This window comes from Cygnus olor, chromosome 6, assembly GCF_009769625.2.
Source record: "Cygnus olor isolate bCygOlo1 chromosome 6, bCygOlo1.pri.v2, whole genome shotgun sequence".
NCBI lineage: Eukaryota > Metazoa > Chordata > Aves > Anseriformes > Anatidae > Cygnus > Cygnus olor.
The window spans coordinates 39,931,254-39,954,837 of NC_049174.1; the positions used below are offsets into that span (position 1 = coordinate 39,931,254).

The 23,584-nt window shown below is 45.7% G+C and overlaps 1 protein-coding gene and 1 long non-coding RNA gene across 3 annotated transcripts in view; both read right to left on the minus strand.

Moving 5' to 3' along the window:
• Nucleotides 1–1,797: 1,797 nt before the first annotated feature.
• The window catches only part of ACVR1C (activin A receptor type 1C), a 36,859-nt gene continuing 15,072 nt past the window's right edge, over nucleotides 1,798–23,584 (minus strand). Inside the window, exons 3-9 of one of the 2 annotated variants that reach the window (XM_040562551.1) lie at nucleotides 12,500–12,745; nucleotides 10,361–10,591; nucleotides 9,857–10,024; nucleotides 8,929–9,085; nucleotides 8,175–8,299; nucleotides 7,766–7,896; nucleotides 1,798–7,427 (exon numbers count right to left, since the gene is read on the minus strand). In XM_040562551.1, the coding sequence (XP_040418485.1) occupies nucleotides 7,302–7,427; nucleotides 7,766–7,896; nucleotides 8,175–8,299; nucleotides 8,929–9,085; nucleotides 9,857–10,024; nucleotides 10,361–10,591; nucleotides 12,500–12,745 (1,184 nt within the window). In that variant the 3' untranslated portion in view covers nucleotides 1,798–7,301. The remainder of the gene's footprint in view (nucleotides 7,428–7,765; nucleotides 7,897–8,174; nucleotides 8,300–8,928; nucleotides 9,086–9,856; nucleotides 10,025–10,360; nucleotides 10,592–12,499; nucleotides 12,746–23,584) is intronic. The other variant, XM_040562552.1, reaches the window with a different exon arrangement.
• Nucleotides 13,320–22,841, minus strand: LOC121072683. The gene is made up of 2 exons (XR_005821366.1): nucleotides 16,297–22,841; nucleotides 13,320–15,271 (listed from the first exon to the last, which is right to left on the minus strand). It is a non-coding gene; the product is annotated as an uncharacterized LOC121072683 (long non-coding RNA).

Consider the following 23,584-nt stretch of genomic DNA (forward strand, 5'->3'; position numbering starts at 1 on the left):
TCCATTACAAAACAAAGCCTCTATGCATGGCATGCTGCATCACAGTGATTTCTAGTCAGTCACTGCTGTGCATTCAGCTCACTGTGTGATCAACAAGGACAGGAAACATCAGCTACAGATCTTGGAAGAGAGTCACAGCCTCGTGGACACAGAGCAGTGGTTAGCATCTCACCATGGCTTTGCAGCTGAGTTCACCGTTAATCTAACTGAAACACTCAGAATGCAGTGGGAAGCGTTCCTGGGATCAGAGCTCGTGTGAAGCCACCCACTGCTGAAGAGCCCATCCTTCCAGCTCCAAGCTGCTGGCAGGGCTCTGCCTGCACTCTCGTTACCCAGGCAGGAGGAAAGCAAAGGGAGGTATCCTCTGCAGGATGTGGACCTGCAGCTCCATGCATCTGCAGAGCTGGCTCTTCACCTTTGACTCCAGGTGTACAGTGATGACTCCAGTGCAGTCCATTTACCTGAAGACAAGGACATGGAGCATTAGCATTTTCTCTTTTAGACCCCAAGCATACCAACTAGTTTGTCCTGAACACCTCCCCACATGAAAGCCCACATGTTGCTGACGTGCTGAGCACCAAGCCAGACGCCGAGCGTGGCTGCAGAGGCTGGGGCACAGCGCCCGCACACAGGAGCGCCCGCCTGTCCCATGGGATGAGCTGCGTCTGTCCTGCGGGATGAGCTGCGCCTGTCCCGTGGCTGCCCACGGGGCTCTGCTGGCAGGCAGCGGGCTCACACCCACCTGGCGACAGCAGCCCACACCTGTGAGCAAGCCCTATGTGGCTGAAGGTGGTTGCTGCCGTGTGCCTCAAAGCAAGCACAACGCACATGTCACAGACAGCGTCACACTTGAAAAATCATCCTTGAAACGGGCAGTTACCAAAAAGTAAGAACACACTTACCTGAGTTCCTGTCTGTTGCAGGACAGAACTGACAAGCAATTGCCTACAATACAGTGCTCACTGTAAGGAAGCAACGGAAGTCCACAATACCCTTCAAGAGTCATGAACGTCTCGTTACTGCTTTATAGTAGGGTGGTGGATTTTATGCTGACGTGCCTTTAATTGGAACACGGCCGGACTTAAAACCCCAGGTTATGGCTAATGTAACAGGGATTTTCAAGCAAGGACTTCAGAACTGAAGAACTTGAACAGCTGGGAGGATGGGGTCCCATGACCTCTGTATTTAGTGAAGCCCAGCCAGCGCTGACGAGCAAAGCGTGCCATGGTGCAGGAGCACGCACAAGGCCCAAGGCCATGTCTCCTTCCCGCGGGAGCCAGAAGGCAGCCCCTCATCTCAAGCCGGCTGCTCCGGCATGGAGCAGGCTGCAGCTGCCCAGACCAGAGGCGCCAAGGCACACACAGCACGCTGGTTCACCACAGGGCTCCCCTGCTGCCCACCTCCTTTACGGAGTAGAGGCTGATGCAACGCACCGTGCATTGCCACGTGCAGGAGCAGCACGGGCGGGACTGGCGAGCAGCATTACTGCACCACTGCTGCTGCCCGCTGCCCTCCCAAGCGGGAGCCCCCACGGCACGCAGGTGCCCCTCCAGACAGAGCCAATTCCCCCTTCGGGAGCTGCAGGGATTTGGCCTTCCCCAGCTCCTGCAGATGGACAGGAGCACCGTGCTTGGCAGCGGCACCCCCGGCCAGCATGACCACAGCACAGCAGAGCCGGGGCTGGGGGCACACGCTGCTGCGGGAGAGCTTTGGTCATGCTTGACACCTTCGCTGTCTACAGGCTACCTGAAACAGCCCTCAAAGCCCTCACAAAACGGACATAACAAACAGAGGTTTATACTTCATGGGAACACAGCGACAGTGTGTGCTTAATTTATTAAAATCTCCACATCTTTCTGAAAGTATATTGGTATGTAAAATATGCATACAAAATACAACATTTCAACAAATTATTTACATCCAGGGGCAGCTGAGATTTCAAGCAGTAACTTGAGCAATAGTTTTAAAAATAACTTGCTGCAATGTACACTAAATTAGATATTTCACAATATGTAGACTGAATTTCATCCCTTTACTGCTATACCAAGTTCTAAAATATTACAGTACTTCCAGATAAAATATTAATGCTTCTTTAAAAAAAAAAAAGACGACAATGTTTTTTTTTTTAGATTGACAAAACACTACACATTTCTCTTTGGGGACTGAAAACCACAGCAGATTTAGACACAAATGTGATAGCTACATTCAAAATACATTCAGTCTATTTATGCCAAAAAATACATTCATAGCCTTTGGTTACAATTTATTGCACATTTCTTATATTCTGTAGAAATATATTGTACCTCTTAATGCTTTCACCCTCCTCTGCCCTCCCTCCCCCCTCCCCACACATTCATAAATTGTGCTGCCTGTTCGAATAGAACATGGATGTCTTTCCCTAAAGGTTTACACGTACCGGAGTACCACAATGCGACACGACGGTCCCCACCGCATGGCTTCAAATGACAGACACGCCGCTCGCAATGCCCCGTTCCCAGGAGCTGCTGCGGGAGGGGGCACGGCGCTCTGCTGGCTGGCCAAGGAGAGCTCTGCAGAACTGATGCTAAACCAGAGAGGGAGCTTTGAGTCTCGGTATTCATAAACATACACCACTACACAAAAACGCACGCATGCATTTGTACCTGTTGACTGAGACCCATGCAACAGGGTGTCATCCCACCAGTCCTCTCAAGGAACTCTGCTGCGTCAGCAGGACCACTGCTCGCCCTACCCAAGCAATACCTGCCACAGCAAGGAGCACTGGTGCCGAGCATTTCCATGTCGCGGTGAGGCACTTTGTAGGATACTGTCCTCAACAACAACATGTGAAACAAACAAACAGAAACTTTCCTTCTCATTAGCAAGGACGTGCTGGGGCCTGAGGGCAGCCAGAGCCCATCACCAGTCACAGGAGATCCTGGCAGGTACAGACAGCAAGAAGATATTGTGCTGCCCAACGTCAAGACCTGTTGTAGGGACTAGATATGCTTCTACACAAATTTATCTATAATTCTTGAATGTATACCCCCCACACACACCCAAAAAAAAAAGTGACCTAACAATGGCTAAAATATAGGATTACATGAGGGAATGATCTTGGTTAAGTGCAAATGACTATTAAAACAGCAAAGTGCAAAAGAGATTACAGTTTGAATTTCTCATAGGGTATTTTTGTGGGGGGAAGACTTAAGGGAACAAAAAAAAGGTTCAAGAGAAAAAGTTCATTAATTAACTTTCCCTTTCAATTCATGTTCCGTCCATTAAGTTTTAGGTTGTTATTACAAGTAAGTTAAAAAAAATAGTAATTCCCCCAAACTAGAAGAATCATTTAGGAAGGGCTAAATATGGTCACTAGCCTTGAGCATCATCAAGCTTGAAAAATTCTATGAGCTTCAGAATTTGTGCTTTAACTGGAGATTAGCAGGAAACATACTAATCTCTCTCTTTAGAAACCAAAGGCTCCCTAAAAGAGGAAAGAAATAGCTCAGTATAACCTCTATTTTTAAATTTGAACATGACACATCTACATTGAGAGAAAAGGCAACTAAAACAAAGGTTTTGTTTTGTTTTTAAAAGAAGCACATGGTTTACAAACATTTTAAAGCCCAATACAACAGTATCAGCCACTTGGCTCTGTTATGTTTAACTCTGGTTTACTAAAATATATATTTACCTCTCAAAAAAAAACAAGACAAAAACAAAAAGTCAATGCAAAAATACTGAGCAAAATGAAAAGCGAGGAAAAACAGACCATAGCTTCTCGTGCCATGAGATACACACAGGACAAGATTTGAAGTGTTGACAGGCTGGAGCTGCGACCAAGCCAACCTACCATTTAGCTCAGCATTGCTTCCCCTGGCTCCAAAGCAGGCTTTTTCAAATTCCAGGACAGTGATTTGCGGGGACTCTGTGGGGAAAACTGAAAAGCCATAACATAAAGATCCACCACCACATCTGACTGAAAAAAACAAGAAAGAGAAAGTGGCATTTTCAACTAAAAAAAAATTGTATATGTTGGTTATTCTGGTGTCCAAAGCCAGACTGGAATAAACAAGTAGGAGGAGCAGGCTGTGATCCAGGGCAAATGACAGAGGAGAAGCAGAAGCATCTGCTTGCTGTGCCCCACAGCAGGTCACCACAGGGGCTACCCAGTGGCCTAACACCCAAAAGCCCAATATTTAATTTCACGGTGAGACTTCAGTCTAGCACAAGTCCTGACCCAGATGAGCTTCTGCATAGACACCAAATTCTACCAGTGTGCAATGAAATTTACAGGGAAAAAAAGCCCCAGCAACAGTGATCTGATATGCTTCAAGGGCATAGATCCTTTCAAAGGATAATATAGGGAAAAAAAAAAGTGCATATTAGCGAATTTGAAACGAAGGAAAAGTCCTTACAGAGTATTCTGATCACTATTCCCATGAAGTTCAAAGACTGCCTCCATTTTAGGGAAAAAAATAAAATGTAAAGGTCATATAAGGTAACCTTAAGGTCTCCCTCGGTCATCTTGCATCGTGTACATTTTGTACAGCAACTGATCAACTTTCCACTCCCGAGTCCTAGTGCCTCAAGGCTGCTGCAGACATCACCAGCACCACTGCTGAGGCAGTTCCTTCACACTGCTCCTCCCTGCCACCACGAGCCTGCTCAGCTGCGAACCGCGCCGCCAATGTGAGACCGCATTGCTGCCAATGCAGGGCTGGGTGTGCCTCACACAAAAGGGCTTCTGCTGCATTTTACTTACAGCACTTTTTGTTTTATGATTGCTTCCTTCAGTTATTTCAGTGTTGTTTTAAAGTATTTTTTGTGTTTTGTGATTTACAACTTCCATGTTCGTAAGCAATGCTGCAATTTGTGCTGCCACACCATGCTGTGAGTAGCAGACATTCAAAAATACACTGGAGCAATTTTTAAAGTTCCTCAGGGTAATTGTTCACATCCACTGTGTAACATCAGGCGGCCCAGTAAGACGGCTCTGAAACTTCAGTAGCTTTACTCTTTGGTATGTTCTCCTCGCTGTTAATTGTTCGGGCACGCTGTTTGTAGTGCACATTTTAACACACTGCTCTGGCTAGTCACAAATATTTGATTCTCTTTCCTCAGCACAAAAACTAACTGGATCTGTCAGTGTTGAGAGTTTTGGAAAGACTGACCATTTCATCCAGGCACCTTCCCGAATGCTAAAGCAGTTCTGAACAGTTCATCTCACCTGCACAGCTTAAATGCTTTGAAGAAGCAGCCCTATATCAGCATAGTGCTTGCAGTTACTCTATTCCACTGCTATTGATTTCAGACACCCTATTCTACAATTTCAACACAAGCCGATTTCAATGCATGAGAAGTCGCCTCTTCCCACTGTACACACCTGTTGAACTCTCCTGGTGTAGTTCATGCAGTTGAAGTATTTAAGAATTAAAACTATCAGACGACTTCGATTACATCTCAGAAAGCATACCAGAAAAAAAAATCTACTAGTAATCTGGTAGAAATGTTCTTCACCATTCAGCTAACAGACCATAACATGAGGCAAAGACTTGCATTGTTTAACACAAGCAGAAGCGAATAAAAGTTATACAAGAAGGTAAGTTTCACTAGAGCCTATTTACGTGGCAACTAACACCCGTAAGAGTCCATAATGTCCTAGAGTTTGTGTGTCAGGATGAACCATGCGATATTGACACTACCAACATCCCACTCACTGAACGTTCAAACCATTCTTCCATGTAGAAGCCCCTGTTCAAGAAGTTTCATATCAAAGCTTGATCTTAAATACCATAATCAGCTAATAGCTTGCTTCCACAGAATTAAGTGGGTGCTACACCAAATTTTTGCAAAGCTTTACTCTGGAGATATCTCTGGGTTTAACTCCCATGGACTGCCTGGATTTAGATGCCTAAAGAAACAAAGTACATGTGAAGTATATAATGCTGGCAACAAAAAACACTAGAATAATATATTCAAATGTGTGGACCACAGATTGGGACAGAAGTCACACAATGCCAGAACAAGGGGGCATTTTGAAGACACCCTGCTTTTCACAGCTTGCAGTACTACGGAAATAAGATCAGGGACGTTGAAACTTTCCACCAACCTAGTGCTACCACAGAAATTCATAGGAAACTTCTGAATAGGATGCATTGACTTTTTGCAAGCACATCAGCACTTCACATTTACATTTTATCTGGTACCTAGGCTGTGACAGAAAACAGTGACCCAGTCCAGAGTGCAGGTACATCGGGAACAGTAGCGTCAGGCATCAAACACTCAGGTGGCAGGGAGCACACTAACCCTGAAGCCACAGGACAGCCCAGTGCACGGCCGCACACCCGAGCCCCATGATAGCGATGGCAGCGGTCCCCGAGGGGAGGTGGGCTCATCGCACACGTCGCCACCACAGGAAGCGAGCCTTTCTGCCAGGCTTCCGCTGCTTTCCAAGAACCAGCTTTGTTAAAGCTTCCCCCTAAAACATCAAAAGGCACTACAAAACGTTAACAATGATGGATTGGCAAGATGCTGTTTAAAAATATACATTTTCTCAGCTACGGTAAAATTTCTCCCATTCCATCCCTATGTATCTATCAGAAAATTATTGCCTGCATTGTTTTTCCTACTAACTGTTAAAAAGAAAAATTGGCCCTTGATCAATATGTTCAACTCAGATGAAAAGAGCAAAATAATTTGAAATCCTAACTATAACAATATATATGAAATCAAGACAATAAAAATAAAAGTTATTTAAAAAAACAACTAGATACTTTTGTTCATAATATACACGCTTAGTGGAATTTTCATCTTATTCACTTCGGTATTGATAAATACAGTATTTAAAAAATCATTTTACTTATGGCCCCTTTCCAGATTCCTGCATAGAAACATGTAAAAAGCTTGAGTAAATTTGGTCTTTTACTTCATTTGAGGATAAAATGTGTGTTTTTCTTGCAAACACTTTAACCAATCCTGGCTGTTTGCAGTAAGTTTTGGGTTTTGACTAAGGTAAAAAGCGCAATAGCAAAAGGTATTTTTACACTGTGGTAGTGTTTAAAGCTCCTTTCTGCCATTCGACCTAGTATCTAAAATACTTTAGAAAACCCCCACAAACCAGGGACTTGCTGTACAAAACAAGAACTACAGGTAAAAAGCTGCCCCTCCCAGTGGCCAACTATGAAGCTAGATGTCAGTGCTCTGGTCTGGGCACTTAAATACTGAACCACATTATGTGAGGTAGACCAAAAATAAAAATAATATCACATGTTAAAAGATGAACAGAAGAATGCATTCCCATCTTTCTTCAAGGAGTTCTGTTAGGCTTTGGAGTCTTCCTGCATGCAGAGCTGTGAAATTGTCTTCTTGACGCGGAGCGCAGTCAGCCGGGCGGCTCCATTAGCGTACCAGCACTCGCGCATTATCCGGCCCATCACTCGCAGTGCCTTCAAATCACAAGTTAGGAAAACAGGTCAGGAACAGAACCATCGCCTGCTGCTTTCAGCTGCTTACATGCAATACTAGAAGATAAAATATAGCTCTCTGAAAAGACAGAACAACAGCAATGCCATAAATCAAGACCTATATACCACAGTCAAAGAAAGAAGTTCAGAATTTGGTGCTAAGACAGTTTCCTACGCATTGACCTGGGAGCTGAAACAAGCCTAGACATCTGAATGCATTTAAACTGAGTGGAGGCTGGGAACAGGCTTCCCTCTGTCTCACTGAAAAATTCTGTCTTTATTTAGGTAGGTTTTATAATAAACTGGAAAACTGCTTTTACCTCACAGCTTTGCCACTGGTTTGGGATATTTGGTCTGAGCTTCTGCTCACAAACTACCCTTCTCATATCTTCTATCGACGGATCAGAAGGCACAACATCATAGTAAGGCAGCTGGTATTCCTCAGTGATTCCTAGGAAAGATTTATTGTTTAGGGCACACAAAATGCAGAATCGCTGGTCCAGAATAAACTCTGATTGTTTTTATAGGCAATGAGAAGGAACAGGGACATTTGGGGCCACCTTGTTTCTTGGTGCAGAACAAGTGCTCAACAACAGATTCCTGCCTCCACATTCTACCAGGGTAATAGAGAGTACGGGGCCAGGAACATGGTTCCTTTAATTGTGTTTGGTTTATTTAGGATGAAAGCAGTCTGGACAGCAAAAAAAAAAAAAAGGGCAGAAAGCTCACCTCCAATGCAACACCTTCGTGCTATCTCCCAGTACACTAGCCCAAGAGAGTAGATGTCTGCACGCTTGAAGGACTCGAATATGTTCGTGTTCATTGCATCATCAAGTATCTCAGGAGCCATATACCTTTAAAGGACACACAGGTCAGTTTGCTAGAGCCAGCTCGCACGGATGACTGCGGCTGCGCTGCCACGTGATGGAGCCAGGTAGCAGCCAGTCCTACTGTAAGAAAAGGGAAAACTGAAAATCCTTTTTACAGTAATTCTGAGTGAAAGCAAGAGTGTTGGCCTCAGTGAAAAAACGACACTGAGACATTCAGGGAAAGTGATGCACATCGTGCAACGCAAGTGCTTGCTGTACCCTATGCTACCTGAAGCCTCCCTGACATCCAGAGGGGAGCTACAGCAGAAAACTGGGCACATCCTCTGCTGCAGGCAGCAAGCCTCGGCCTTGCTCTGCTGACTTCTCACCCTCAGCTGCTAGCAGCATCACTGACAGACATGCAGACGGGAAAGAGGGATGCCATGGCCGCCTCGAGTCATTGCAGCGCTGGGAAGGATGTGCGGGCTGCCCCAGCGGCGCGCGCGGTGGCCTCCTGTGCCCAGTGCCACCAGCCCATGCTGACCACACTGTCCTGACTGCACTGCGCCCACTGCACCGTGCTGCACCCACCGCACCACACAGCACCACCCTGCCAGCGCTGGCAGGGACATGCCGGGAACCTGCGGGGAGCTCGTTGTGCTGCCTGCCCGCACCTCCTCGTCCCCACCCGCGGGTTCTGTGGGATGTCGATGGTGTTGAGCACGGAGTCGTGCTTCACAGCCAGCCCCAGGTCTGCAATGGCACAGCTTTCGTTCCTCTTCACCAGGATGTTCTTGGATTTCAGGTCTCTGTGTGCGATCGCTGGCTTGCCTGCTCACAAAAAAGAACTGCTGTCTGTTCTGATGATTGCAGTACAAATTTTAGTATAATGAACAAGTAAAACAAAAACAGTTTTATTCAGCTTTGGTGCTATACCTTGTAAAAAACATGACAGGCAATTTTGTTCCAAGTAAAGCTCTGATCAATGCTATCAAATTTTTTTTTTTTTTTTTTTTAAAAAGGAAGGCATTTTTGTTCAGATATGTCTATTTCAGGAACAAAACTGTAAATTCCCACTCCAAAGTCATTTAGAGAATCATTCATTAGCGCACCCCCCTAATAGAGCTGTTCCCACAGATGCTCACTTACAAAGGCTGGAGCAGACAGGCAATGAGTGTTTTTTGAAACAGACACAATTATCTGCAGCACTACCCAAACACAGTGGTTAGCTTTGTGAAGTGGCTGCTTCATTATCACATCAATAACAGAGGAGAGTTTTGTTTATCCGAACAGAGACCGGCCCAATATTCTTTGTGCCTGACTGGCAAGGAAGGGGTATATTTAGGCTATCCCAAATTACAGCAGAAACAGTGCCGAAAATCAGAAAATCTGCATTTTAAAAGCTAAGAGGACCACAAACTCAGTTGGGAAGATTGTATTCCTAGTCTCTATTTATCGTGTACCACGTATGCTTATGCTAATACCATTTCTGGCGGTGCAAGTGTGTAGGATGCGCTGCTGTACCAGCTAAATAATACGTGCTCTATCAGCACCACCGAGTCCCTTAACATACCTGAAGGGCAGAGGGGGAGAAGTGCTTACCCTGTGTGCCCACGATTTCCATGTGCAGGTGTGCCAGGCCACTGGCGATGGACAGCGCCAGTCTCACCATGCCCTCCACTGTCACTGTGCCCCTGTTCAGGTAGTCGAACAGGGACCCTTGTTCGTGGTACTCGGAGACGAGCCACAGCTGGGTCCAGGTCCCGTTATCTGCCAAGAGGATGCGAGATGGTTCAGCTTCATAAGAAATGTCACCAAGAAAAGTCCTCCCCGCCTTTCGGCCAGCACCCACCCCCTCGGCAGATCCGGATGAGGTCCCAGCACGCCCAGAGCGCCGCCTGGCCCTGCCGCCCCTGCCCCGTGCCACTCGTGCCCCAGGCAGATGGTGGCAGCCCTGGCTGGGGACCTCTGCGGCACTCACTTCAGCTGGGACCAGGGCAGCAGAGCCAAGCCTCAGGCAGACAACTCTGAGTGCCCCGCAGTATGGATATGCTGTTGGCCAGCCAGCTTTAAATTGTGAAACTGAATGAGGAAATGCAATTATACCCTTGTTATCAGCAGCAATAAAGCCCAGGATATTTTCATGTCTCAGCATAACTGTCTGATAAATCTCTGCCTCCCGAAACCACGACCGCTCATCTCTTGAGGAGAAGATTTTCACAGCAACATCTTCCCCACACCACTTTCCACGCCAGACTTCGCCAAAGCGGCCTTTTCCTACGATTTCCTGCAGAACAATAGTCCTTGCAATTGTTCTTTGTACGAGCAGAGGTAAGCCTAGTTTGAAAGGAAAAGATGGGCATCTGTGAAATAGTTCAGCAATTTCGCAACTTTTGCAACAACGTGTTGTTGTTTTTTTTTTTTTTTTTATAAATAGATGTTGCTAAGTCCTGTATACTGTTTACCGCAGCATTTCTCAAATATATTAAACGTAAACTGACTTTTCAGATTTGTATGAAGTTTAGAGCATTTTCTTCCTCTCAGAAAAGGATTATACACCCAGGTGCTAAGAAACATTGAGAACAATAACATCTAACATTGTCCTCACTTGGAATACACATACTCACACTCTCTCCTTGTGGCAGCAGCCTTATCAATGTCAGTTGTGTGCGCAAAAGTTAAACACATCCGAATTAATAACACTCAACCTCCACTTGGTCTCTTGTGTGTATTCTTTTGAATAGCATTTCATTTTTACATATACATAACTGTACTTATGATCCTAGTTTTCCACTGGACCATGCCTCAGTCAGTACATATCCCAAATAGTGTTCATTTACCGAGCACCCGTCACATTGTTTTGTGTGTGTGTGTGTTTATTTATTTATTTATTTTCCCTAATTATTTGATGTGATTTCCCATGCTTCATTTTCAAAATCTTGCTCTGACAAATCTGGAACTTTCTATCATATCTGGAATCTTTTCTATGGTATTTTTGCCTTTGTTTTTTCAAGCCATAAAGACCTGCCTTGTTTGATTTGATACTGTATTTGTCTCAAAGCAAAAATTTTTATTTTTCTTAAATCCCGACAGCCTGGCTTTTAACAGAGCAAAGTAATCAGCAAGAAAAATTACAGTTTGAAGGTCAGCTTATTCAAATTTATTCAAATTTCTCCTCTGGTTTCCCTGGCACCTTGTACCCACTGCTGCCTCTGTACAGCCCTGTCCTGGCTGCTGGTGGTCACCCTGCAAGCATCACAGCCGGGCCACAAGGAATGCACTTGCTATTTGCCCAAAATCAGAATAAACTGCACCAGTGCCGGTAGATTCTTCCTCTGCCTCCACTGCAGGCTGGCACAAAGACAGCCCTGTGGTTAGCTCAGCTGCGTGTGAGCAGTTAAACCCTCAGGGTAAACAAAGTTTACTCATTATATCCACAAAGAAAGATTGGGGAAGTATAATAAATTATGCCTGAAGGTATGCAGTTCATGGAAGATATAGTCAATTACATTAAGCATCATTTGCACATTTTTCACCTACAAATAAAATTCAGCATAATTTATGTATTTTTCAGATAAATAAAAATTATAGTTACAGCAAATTGGGCCACACACACCAGATGTGCCACCAACACGATGAACTGGAATTTGGGATTTTGCGATTCTTTGTTTAGGCAAGTTCTCAACAGCAGTGGGGGCCTCATAGCAGAAAGGATATTACAAATGGGGAAAACATTAAAAATGCTAGCATACTGCTCAAAAGAAGTATGTGGAGTAATTGTATTTTGGCACAGTCGGGAGGACGTCAGTAGTGGCTTTCTGCTTCATCCAGTTAACGGCAGTACTTTCTGTGGCCAGCTATGACATATTAGCCAGCAATGGCTCTTTTAGCACAGGCAACACACTTCTGAGTCACCTTTTTAACCTTTGCACTGGAGGAAGGAATCGAGCTTTTGCTACCCGACAGAAGAAGAGCAAACAAAGCCCAGTCAGCCCTCCTGGCCTCCCCCCTCGCACAGCCTGTGCCAGGCATGGGAGCCTGTGGGTGCCCCTGCGGCAGATCCCAGGCGGCCGCGCTCAGAGCACGTCTGCCATCGCTCTGCAGGGCAGGCGAGCGCTTGGCTCAGCATCACCAGCGTTTGCTCTGAAGCCCCGCAAGGACCCAGAGACAGGGCGAGCACGGCAGCCCCACTCCCCACAGTGCCGGTGGGCACAAGACACAGCACACCCAGCGACACCCACGTACCAGAGCCGGAGCCAGACGTCGTCATGTCGTAAATGAGGTCCTTCAGCGTCTTGCCCGAGTTGACCAGGTTGCACTCGGAGAGCGGCTCCTCCACGTTGGGCTGCTTCTTCCTGCCGTAGGCGCAGCGCCGGCCCTGGCAGGCGCAGGCAGCCAGCACCGCCATGAGGGACAGGACGCAGACAGGCACGGCCACCGTCACCGCCAGCACCACCGGCCCTGCGCTGGCACGGCTGGGGGACTCGGACGCTTTTGGGAGAGACAAGGGAAGGGGTGGGGGAAAACAGACAGCAAGTGAGGGACTGCTGAGCGGATGAGACATCGAGGTTTAATTATTTCCCTGAGTCCTGCTGGCAGCAGGACAGGCCAAGGCTCTGCACACTACTGAGGCTTTCCCTGCACACATCTTTGCGGGTACCTCAGGCTCAGGCCAACACCACGTTACCACTGACCAGCGTCACCACTAACACCACGGAGGAGGAGACAAGACCGGCCCAGCAAGCTGGCAGCAGGGCAGACCAAAATGCAGCCAGGCACCAGGGCTGCCCCGGCACAGGCTGGGTGCGAGGAACCCATGGCACGGCTGGGACTCGGCCCCGCACCTGGCACGACTGAGTGGTGCCACACACCCGATCAGCTCTACCATCGGCAGCACCGTGCCCTTCCCTCTCCTAACGGCTCGTGTACAGATTTCTCAACGCACTGTCCCAGCCCAAACCAAATCCTTGGAAAAGCTGTTTCCCTAACACTTAATGCATAGGGGGATACAAAGATATAGTAAATGAGGCAACAAAAAGATTTCTAAGACAGAACACTTTGAAACTTGTGTTCACAAAGTTATATTTTACAAGTGTCAAGAAACGGGACTGTTCTACATCACTTTCCAATTTAAAATTACAGGGGTAAAAAACATACCAAGATGCTGCAGGAATACATTATTATGGTATTTACTTGCACTTGGTCTCCTTAATGCCCACAAAATTGTGAATAAGCTAAAAAAAACAACCACTCTGAATCAAAGCACACTGAATCACAAGTTCCAAATTGTGGGCCTAAAGGCTACAGAAGATTCAAGAATCATCACCGTCACACCATACAAAGTCACTCCTGTAGTAGTTCTAGAAAAAAAAAAAAAAAGGCCCTCTTTCCCTTTCGGAAAGTGCTAGGCAGTGAGTGTGTTGCAGTTTGGGAGCAGCTGAGACACTACACAGAAGCACTCTGGAGCTCAGACACTGCTCTGGAGTCTCAGAAGCCTGACGAGTTCCCTGGCTCTCAGTACGGACAGTTACTTTCCTCCAGTTAATACTCTGACTGAAGCAGTTTTTCTTCAAAGGACAGTGTCAAGGCATGCACTCCGTGATTCAGAAGTGCCAGGATCAGCAGTTAGCTGTGCAAAGTTAATTTGGTCCTTTTTCTTCTCTCCCTTACTTTTTTAACACGATGCACTTGAATAAGTGAGAAAAGAAAAGAAAATAAAAAGTTAACAACAGACCCGTGTCTATTCACAGAATACAATTCAAACCATTCTGAAAGCAAAGTCACTACATCTTGCCCACGGGCTTTTCCTTTAATAGTCTTCAACAGGATGTTCACAGGGTTAGCTGGCAGATTCATAAGAGGATTTGCAAGCAGGATTCTTCCTTGTGGCTGCTGCTCGTTAACCGATGCTGTGATTTCCTAAGCTGTTTTTGACTGCATCCGCATGCCAGAAAGTTCCTCCGGAGGACTGCTGAAGCGCAGAAAGCAGGTATCCTTTATCTCACGAGCTTTGGTGCCGCAGCTGGCTCTGGGCACTGTGGGGCCATGCCTGCTGTGCAGGCACGCAGGGCTGAGCAACTGCTCGCCACTCCACGCACCAGCTTTGTGTGTGCTGGGCCCTGGGAAGGGCTTCCCAGCTGCACGGAGAGGTGTGCACCTGGTGCAACAAGCCAGGGCAAGGAGCAGGGGCTTGGGTGGTTGGCGTACCAACCACAGGACTTCCAGTGCATTGCCCAAATCGATGCCCCCGCACACAGACCTAGGCAGATTCATTGTGTGTCAGCAGGGGCTGGTAAAGACAAACATGCACAAGGCACTTTGAGATATCCATTCCTTCCACCAACTGCTGAAAAACAACATAAAATGAGAAAATATACAACTTTATTGTCCTTAGGCCCATGCAAATAAGATCAAAAGGAAAAAAACTCGTGAGGCTTTGAACAGCAACAGTCGAGCAGCAGGAAGAGACATTCAGAAAGGTGTTTCCGTGTGCGGTCTTTGGAGACAGGCACACAAACGCAGTGCCCACGAACTGAAGCGACAATCATCCCTTCCTGCAAGAAGCACTGACAGGTGGTCCTCCTATGAAATATTTGCTCCAGCTGCAAGTGACCTTAGGCACCTGCCATGCTTGTGGGTGCTGCCCCCGTGGAATGGCTATGGGAGGCAAAGCAAGCAGTAGTCCTGATGGGACATTCTTCGCCCGCGCCTCCTGCTCCTGTCTGCAAGCCTCCATCGCATGCACACACCTGCTTCTGCCGGACAGACGTTTTACTTCATCACCACATGGTCTTCTGCCAGCCCACTTCTGCCCCTTCCCATCATGCACATTCACTGCTCTCACGTATCCCCCTCCTGGTCCTTCCCTTTTGTCCATTTTCACAGCATCCTCCATTCTAGAGCACTATTCTTGCCAGAAGCAAACTTCTTCAAAATCTTCCATTTAGTTCCTTTTTATTTTTTTTCTTTCAAGCCTTGTGAGTTCCCTTGCAAGCTTGGATGTCACAGGTGGCAAACCTGTACAGGCAAAAAGGGTAACAGTTACTGTTGGCTTTCTTTTAATCTTAAAATTATATACATATCTATGTATATACAAAAAAAACTTTCCGTGGTTTCCTGAAACTGGGTGATGAAAACAAGCACAAAATACTGATGTCTGAGCAAGGCGAGTGGTGAAACGTGCACTCCCACAACCACTTCTTTCATTGCAGGGCATACTCCTGACTCACACAATGAACCTAAAAGAAAGCACCAATTTTGATGGGATTTTAATATTAAAGCCATACTACGGCAGTCTCTATGTCTACAATTCTATGTCATACATTCTGCAAATCTAGGTTTGGCGTACAGATTTGCAAACAGAATTAAATGGCACAGCAATCCATCCGGGGCTTCTGGAGTGGGGACATGAAAATTTCTGAACTTTCAGTGCACTGGTTATACGTTGTACGAAAGAGCTTTTATGGCAGAATTTTGGAGCACCAAAAAAAAAAAAAAAATCACTCAGCATGTCTTTAAGAAAAAAAAAAAAAAACTATTCTTATCAGTAAAAAAATGTCTCAAATTGTAGCACCAAAGTGACCTGACATTTTTACTGAATATAAAGCATAATTTGTATTGTTAAACAATAGCAGTGCAGGCTGAGAGAACTTTGCATAACTTATTTTTTAAAGATATTTCCCTCTCAGTATGGTGCTTTGGGAGCCAGGCAAGCAGTGGGGCAGGCTGGAGAAGCTGGCAGGTCTAGCAGGGACATAGCGAGTACAGCAGGCCAACAGGCACATTTTGACCTCCTTGGGCACAGAGCAAAAGAAAACTTGCCTCACACAGGAGGATGGGCAAGGGGACACAGAGACAAAGATGCTCACGGCCATCCTGGGGACTCAGAGTGAGACATCAGTGAGGCAAAACCAAAACTTAAACACTCTCACATCCACTCAAGAAGACAACATCCAGAATCAGGAATACAAACAGATGCCAACTTAGGCATGACTTAGGCAGTAACAGTTGTTCAGAATAAAATCAAGTTCAGTGATGCTTACAGGTCTCCTCTGGGATGCTGCTTAAGTTGAGAGCGCTCAAATGCAGGAGGCGAGGTAGCGGTGAGACTGGGAGCTGAGGCACCCAGGGCAGTTTGCACGGGGTCTCCACCAAGTTCCTGGGAAATGAAGAGATCCTGACTGTCTAGAGAAGTTTCTTGGAAGGAGTCAGCTGGAGACCACATTTGTCCTCCCTTAGTCTACTGGCTGTACCAAAGTGTAGATCAAGGCTGCTGGCAACTACTCAAACCCCTTCCAGTTCTTCACAGAGCGCACACGGGAGACTTGAGAATTGCCAGCGTTGTGCTTTCTGCTTCACATTCGGTCGTAGGCCATCTTCAAGTGCTGACGCCTTGCGGCATGGCATCCTGCAGCAGGCACCGCCACCATGCCCCGCAATGTCCCGCTGTTGCTGGGCTGGGACATCGCGATCCCCTGCGGCTTCCCACAGCAAAGCTGCATGCCAAAGGAGTGATGAATAGCACAAGTGCAAAATACGCAGCACACAAGGTACAAACAGTAATTTAAGACAAAATCACCAAATAAGTGTGGTAATGTTTACAGCAGTTGTGCAATGTTAAACACTTTGGGAAATAAGAAAATCTCTCATGACTACCTAAAACTATTAAATCAACACCATTAATCAAAATGTTTTGCAATCTTATTTCTAATGTATTATTCAATGACTTACTGATCAAGAATAGACCCTGAAGACATGTTGGCATGCATGAAACAAAAATAGCACATCTGGCAATCTTTAGCAATTTCACAATATGGTACAACTATATTCCAAGTTGTGTAAATAAAAGAGTGCTTTTAGGCAGAAGAAAAAAAAAAAAGTTCTTTTTCCTCCAACGGAAAAGACTTTCTCACACACGGCAGCATTTGCCTGTTTTTTAACATATAATGGCAACCTTTAGACTTCTAAAAGCCCTAAACTATTCATATTTAAGTTCCTAAACTACTCAGGTGGAAAAAAATATGTATTCTTTCCAATGCTGTTAGAAAATATATTGTATCTAATGCAGAGCTCTAATGAGAGGTACAGAATATTTTTAAACAATTTCAAAAATACATAATTTGGACTAGAGACTAAAATCAAGTTTCTCCAGTCTCCACCACGACTGCAAACTTCACCATCCCTTTTAGGACATTCAGAAATCATCTAGGAAAGGTCTGCTGAAGGATCTGGAGATTCAAGCAAAGCCATCAGGGATACAGCTGCAAGATAAACAGATGCATTACCTAAATTCCTATTTCCCCTATTCCCTGTCCCTTCCCCTGCCTTCTCTTCAAATGGCTGTATTCTTACAAATTCCTCTGGAGAACATGAACCTGGGACAGCCAAGATGTTCAACAGCATGTGAAATATTTGCCAAATTACATATTCACAGAGCAGCTATGACAGGCTGCAGCTCTGCCTACAGGACCTTTTTCAAGGAGAACTTCAGATCAGTCCAAATGGGAGATTATCCTAAGAATTGCATCAGTGGTACAGCACTAAACTGGATGAACATGGAAAGGGAACAGGTTTAGTACATCTCATGCAGTTATTTTAATCTCCGAGCAGCTCTGCACCACACTACAATCCATGCTGACCAGCTGTGCTTTGAGTCACAAGCAGCTAACCTCCTAATGGCCAAGCAGAGAACGTGTATAATTCAGAGGCTAAGGTCTTCAGGACAGCTGCTACTGGATCCTGCGCTCCTCACAGTGGCCTAAACAGGTCCTAGTGATCACTTCTGCTCCAGAGCTTCCTGGCCAGCTCAGCCAGCCACTAGCAGGCTGCAGGGCCCCAGGGTCCAGGTGGAAGCTGGTCAGCAGAAGCTCTTCCTCTCCCTTCCTTTTCCAGTCCTGACCTCTGTCCTGATGTCCGTGCCACAGCGGACATCATCTTTTTCATCAAAAACTCAAAACAGAAAACAATCAACTAAATGAAGTTTCTACTATTGCACTGCAGCAGAGTAGTAACACAAGCTGTTAGTGTTGGCATTGGACTCTGGCACTGGCTTCCAAACCCATCAGTTCAGAAGAAACAAAGTGGCCTCAAAGAAGAGCAAAAATATATACCAAAATATTTCCCTTCCTCTTTTCTTTTTGCTGCATTCCCCATCCTCCCTATTTTTATCCATCACTAAACATTTTAGAAAAGTTAGTGAAATAATTGTCTTTTGTCTCTTCACTCTCTCTGCACCTTCCTTCTAAGCTATTCTTGAGGATGTTAGTACTGGGAAAACAAAGAGAAACCTTTACATTGTGTTCAATAACAGACAATGAATGCCAAGAATAAAGAAAAAGGAAAGCCAGAGCCTTGCCTTGAACCCTGACCAGCAGGGCAGCTTGCTCGTACATCTGCCCTTCAGGATCCTTTATAACCATGTTCCTTAATACGGATCTTTTTTTTTTTTTTCTCCTTTAAGTTACAGAAAGTTACTGCTTTTTCTTACATTTAAACAATTGAACGTATTTCCCTTATAATATATTTTCAAATACTTGATTTCATTCAGCAAGTTATTAGTTGAAGGCTGATTCTTCTAATTTTCTGGATTACTATGTACCTTATAAACTAGTACAGCAGTATCTGACTTCTTGAATATTAATAAATCTGTGCATTCCATTCACCTAAAAAGGTTTTAATGTCTTTAGGGATTTTCAAAGAGGTAAATGTAGTGAAAAGTAATTATTTGCTCATAAAAAAAAAAAAAAAAAAACAAAAAACATGCAGACGATATTAAAAAAAAGAGAGAGAAATATTGCCTGGTAATTAGTCTAGCTAGTACAAATCATCTTTCTTAACAATATGAATGTGTCCAAGGAATTTTTGTTCTTAGGATTTGTTCTATATTCCACTTTCTTTCATCCTGCTGTGTACCTCTGTAGGTGAGATGAGTGCCTTTTGTGACTGCACAGTTTGGGCAACGACAGCAAAGAGAAGAGCTGGCAAATTACTTATAATTCAGTTTGTTAATTCCACTGGTATCTTAATCTTGTTCCATAAAGCCTCCCCACTCCTCTGACTCATTTTCCATCATATAAATACAGAACAATACATTTTTCATTTCAAAGTCTAGAGATGCTGCACCGCCAGGACCCCAGAGCGAGCACAGATATCATTCTAGCAGTGTGGCACTTTTTGCTGGAACCACAGGGGTAAATTTGAAGAGGGGGGGGGGGGAAAAGCTTTAGAATTAAAGCTTTTACAGAGACTTTTTTGTTGTGTTCGATTTTCCCACCAACTCACAGGTGCGTTATTGTACAGTCTGAACACATCACCAACTTCCTTCTCATAGAGGTCGAGGTTTTCTTTAGGCAGTCACTGAAAGCAGGCTGGTCTGAAAGCCCATAACCCTGTGACAACTTTGCAAACCTACCAGTGCCCATACAGCCTCAATTTTCAGTATCTGTAAAGACAGACTTAATATTCAATATCACTAGGTGTTTTGAGATCAAGAGTTTAGAATGACAGTCACATGAACTTTTCCCACGCATCTATAAACAGACAACATGCGAGTTCAAGAAAGCCCTGATTACTGCACCTGGTAACAAGCCTAAGAAGTCTGAACCTTCAGGCTTGGGTTCAACAGTTGTTGAGTCACCGCCTCCACCGAAGGAGGTGACTGAAGCCAACACCAACATTGCTGCTTTGGAGAAGAGATGGGAAACAAGTTCCCCAGCCTGTATGTACTGAGCCATGCTGGGCTCAAACACCGGCCTCCACCATAACCAAATGTAAGCATCGAGTTATGAGAACCTCCAGCCACCTGCCCCAGGGCTGCAGGTAGAGGCCTGTCACCTATAAACAGGCTTGTGAGGGGGCAAAAGCCCTCTCACAAGTGGGGTGGGGACAGATCACAAGGACCATCTCCCTAATTTGAAATACGGTCTGATAGCCCTGTGAGACACCAGTCTACAACTTGAGGAAGTCTTCAAGATCTTATTAGCAAGTCCTTAAAACAGTCTGCAACATGCTGAGGTGAACACAGGCAATTTCTCGTAGACAGACACATTCATCGAAAGAACCAGCAAGGAAGCAGCATGCAGACCATTTTCTGTAGACCTGATATGACACCCCACTGACAGAGAAAGGTCTTCTCGGGTCACCGGCTTGGGCAGAAAGTGTTGTAGTTTAAATAGAAGGAAACTGGAAATAAATTCAGGGTAACACAGAAAAACCCTAATCATTGAAAACCAGTCCTGCACTTTGAAATATATAACCTGTTAATGCAAAAATATTGTGATGAAATCCATGACAAGTATATAAAAAGCAGATATGAAGGTTGCATCTGCCCTTAGAAATGTTTATTTTCTTACACATGGTAAAAACCCCAACTCAGAACAAGAGCAACCTCCTCTCGCACACGACACAGCAAGGACAGCTCTGCTGCTGAATGAGGCACGCAATGCCATCTGCAGCCTTACCGTGGAAATTCATGCATGGGCAATCAGATAAAAAACAAATTGCTTTCTGCCTCAGAGATCCTCACGGTGCACGTCACTTTATTGTTTCCCAGTCACTCTCGGTATTTCATACCACGAGCCCTTGGTAGTTGACACGCAGCCGAGCTGAAGTGGGTGGGCACGAAGAAGAGCTGCTGGAGAGGCCTGGGCCCCCGGGCTGGCAGGGGCTGCAGGAACTGGGTGGGAAGAGCCTGCAGAAGCTCCTGCCTTCTGGCAGGGATGTGCCCTGCCCTGGACCTTCCCAACACTTCTCCTCAGTGAAATTTAATCCTGCCTAATGGCAAATTTTCCATATCCATGTGTTCTACTCTTAAACCAGGATCTGCAGAGTGGAAATATATGTTGATATACATTTAACTCCCATATTAAGATGTCTGTACCAGGCACCAAACTATTACTCTTTTAAAGAGAGGGTGGCTGGCCTAAATTAGCATCTTGACAAAGCAGATATGTGTTAAAGACCAGAAAGCCTGCATGGCCAAGTGAGGCACCAATGGACAGACGCAGTGGCTTGGTTACCTGCCACCGCTGGCAAGGGACAGCCAACACGAGAACAGCCATTCAGGAGGTGTGTGGTGACGTGCCAGAGGATGAAGTGACACCACATGTGGGCTGCTGGACCAACCACTTCTCTCTGGGGACTTAAATGAGCACACCCTGAGCAGAGCCCTTTCACAAGTCCCGGCTGTGTGAATCCTGGCCTGATCCTTACACAGCAGTGGAAATGAAACTTTTACCACTTCAGCAAGATCCTGGACTGATTACTAAACTTAGAACTTCCTCTGGTTTACTTTATTTTGTTAATCACACCAGCTGATAGTTGCAGTGCCTACTGGTTACTTGCTAAGGTGCCTCCATTTTACATTTCTTTCCTCAGTGATGAGTCCAAGACCTCAATTATAATGTCCAAGTATTACACAGGACTGGAATGAAAGAAGAAAAGATGCAAGCTGAGCAAGGAGTAGCCTAAAAGTTGCTTTGGAAACAGAATCTCACTCAGCGAAGGACCCCCCCACCGAGTCAGCAGAGGTAGCAGCAGCCAAAGCCTTCCCCGTGGCCCGCAGGCCTCCCTCCAGCTCAAGGCCTCCTGCAGCACAGTGGGCCCGACACAACCCCATCTCCTGCAGCCCAGCTCTTTCACCTACATACTCAGCAATACCCCTAAGAAAGTTTATTCTTGCTGGAGCCTAAATAAAGCTTTCAAATAATGTTAATTATTGGAAAAGGGCTGTCCAGCAAGACCAGCAAGCAAATAACATTGGTGCTGTAAACTTTTGACTAACGTGAATTCCCCCAAATGTTTAGAGCAAAGGGCTCAGGCTAAAAATTAAGTAACTTTCTCTGGTACTGAAACACGTAACCAGAGGTTTTGCAACTACCAGTTCAAGTGTTAGGAAGACAGACAAGCCTCCACTCCATCTAAAAATCGCAGCTTTCTCCCAAGTTTCCAGCGTCCCAACCTGAACAGGTGTAGCTTTTGCTTCTACAAATCTAGAGCATAACTACTATTATCTCCCTTCTGTTGTTGACCAAAAGACATATACCCAAAAAACCCTTACTCCTTAGGTCAGGTTGGACACAGCAGAGCAGCCCCCCAGCCAACAGGCCGCTACCCAGCCCAGGTGCTCAGGGGATGGATGCTCGTGGGAGCCAACCCCCCTCCGGCAGCGCCCAGCCCCTCAGTCAGCACCAGACACCGACAATCCCCAGGGCCAGCCCGGCCACACTCCCTTTGGGTGATCCCACGGAGCACTCTGCAGGCTCCCACCGCTGCTCCCCTCAGGTGCAGGTACGTGGGCCACGCACACGTCACCTGCGGCAGGCACGGGCACTGTCCTGCGGGGTCTGCAGGCCCTGAGGCAAAAACATCTTCAGCATGCAGACGACAGCAAGGCAACGATGAACTGAAGAAGAGAAGTAACACAGCTTGTGAATGGGCTTGAAAAAGCAGAGTGGATTGCATCTCCACGGATAAGCGATTCAAAATGCTCATCCATCCATCTGCACACCACTCAGTCAACTCGTACTACCACTACTTGCATAGTAGCAAGTGTCTCTGCTGACATGGCACTAAGTGTCCCCTAAACGGGTCTCCTCGCACACCATCACCCCTCCCCCCCCAGCTGCAGTCTCCCAGCCCTCCCACCCCAAGCCCATCTCCTTCAGTGCCCCCTCTAGGAACCTGACTTTTCAGGAGTCCTTCCCCTCACTGACAGCTGAGTCTGCCCTCCTGTATCTTAAGTACCAAATGCTCACAGAAACAGGTGGTTTTAATTCTGTTAGCTACTCTACAATAGCAGCTGAAGTGCAAATTACAACTGTAAATTATGTATTACTTCACATCTTTCTTATCTGTAACATCTCTCACTACTGTAACTACACATAAAAAGGTATCATTTGTTGAAGTAGTAGATTCGACAGCTGATTCAAAAAAGCTTGGATGAAGCACAAGTTTTACTGGAGAGAAGAGTGAAGTATATTATCAGTAATTAAATCTAAAAATAGTGTAAATATATGTTTTTAAAATGGACCAAATCAACTTCACCACACAGTTCTGAATCTAACAGACTTGAGTATTGCACCGACTGCGTAATATACAGAGCTCCTGGAAGCATAAATCTTTTTCCTCCATCTCAGCAGAACCAGGAATCTCACACCTTCCTGTGTCTGCTGGGCAAGAATCAATGATACCGATTTAACACAGAACGAAAGCTGCCCTACAAGCCGCTAAAATGAATTGCAGAGGCCAAAAGCTGAAGACAGACTTATAAAATTGCTGAAACATAAGTATTTCCCCCAGCAATGACTTTGTATCCTGCGTCTCTCCTCGCCC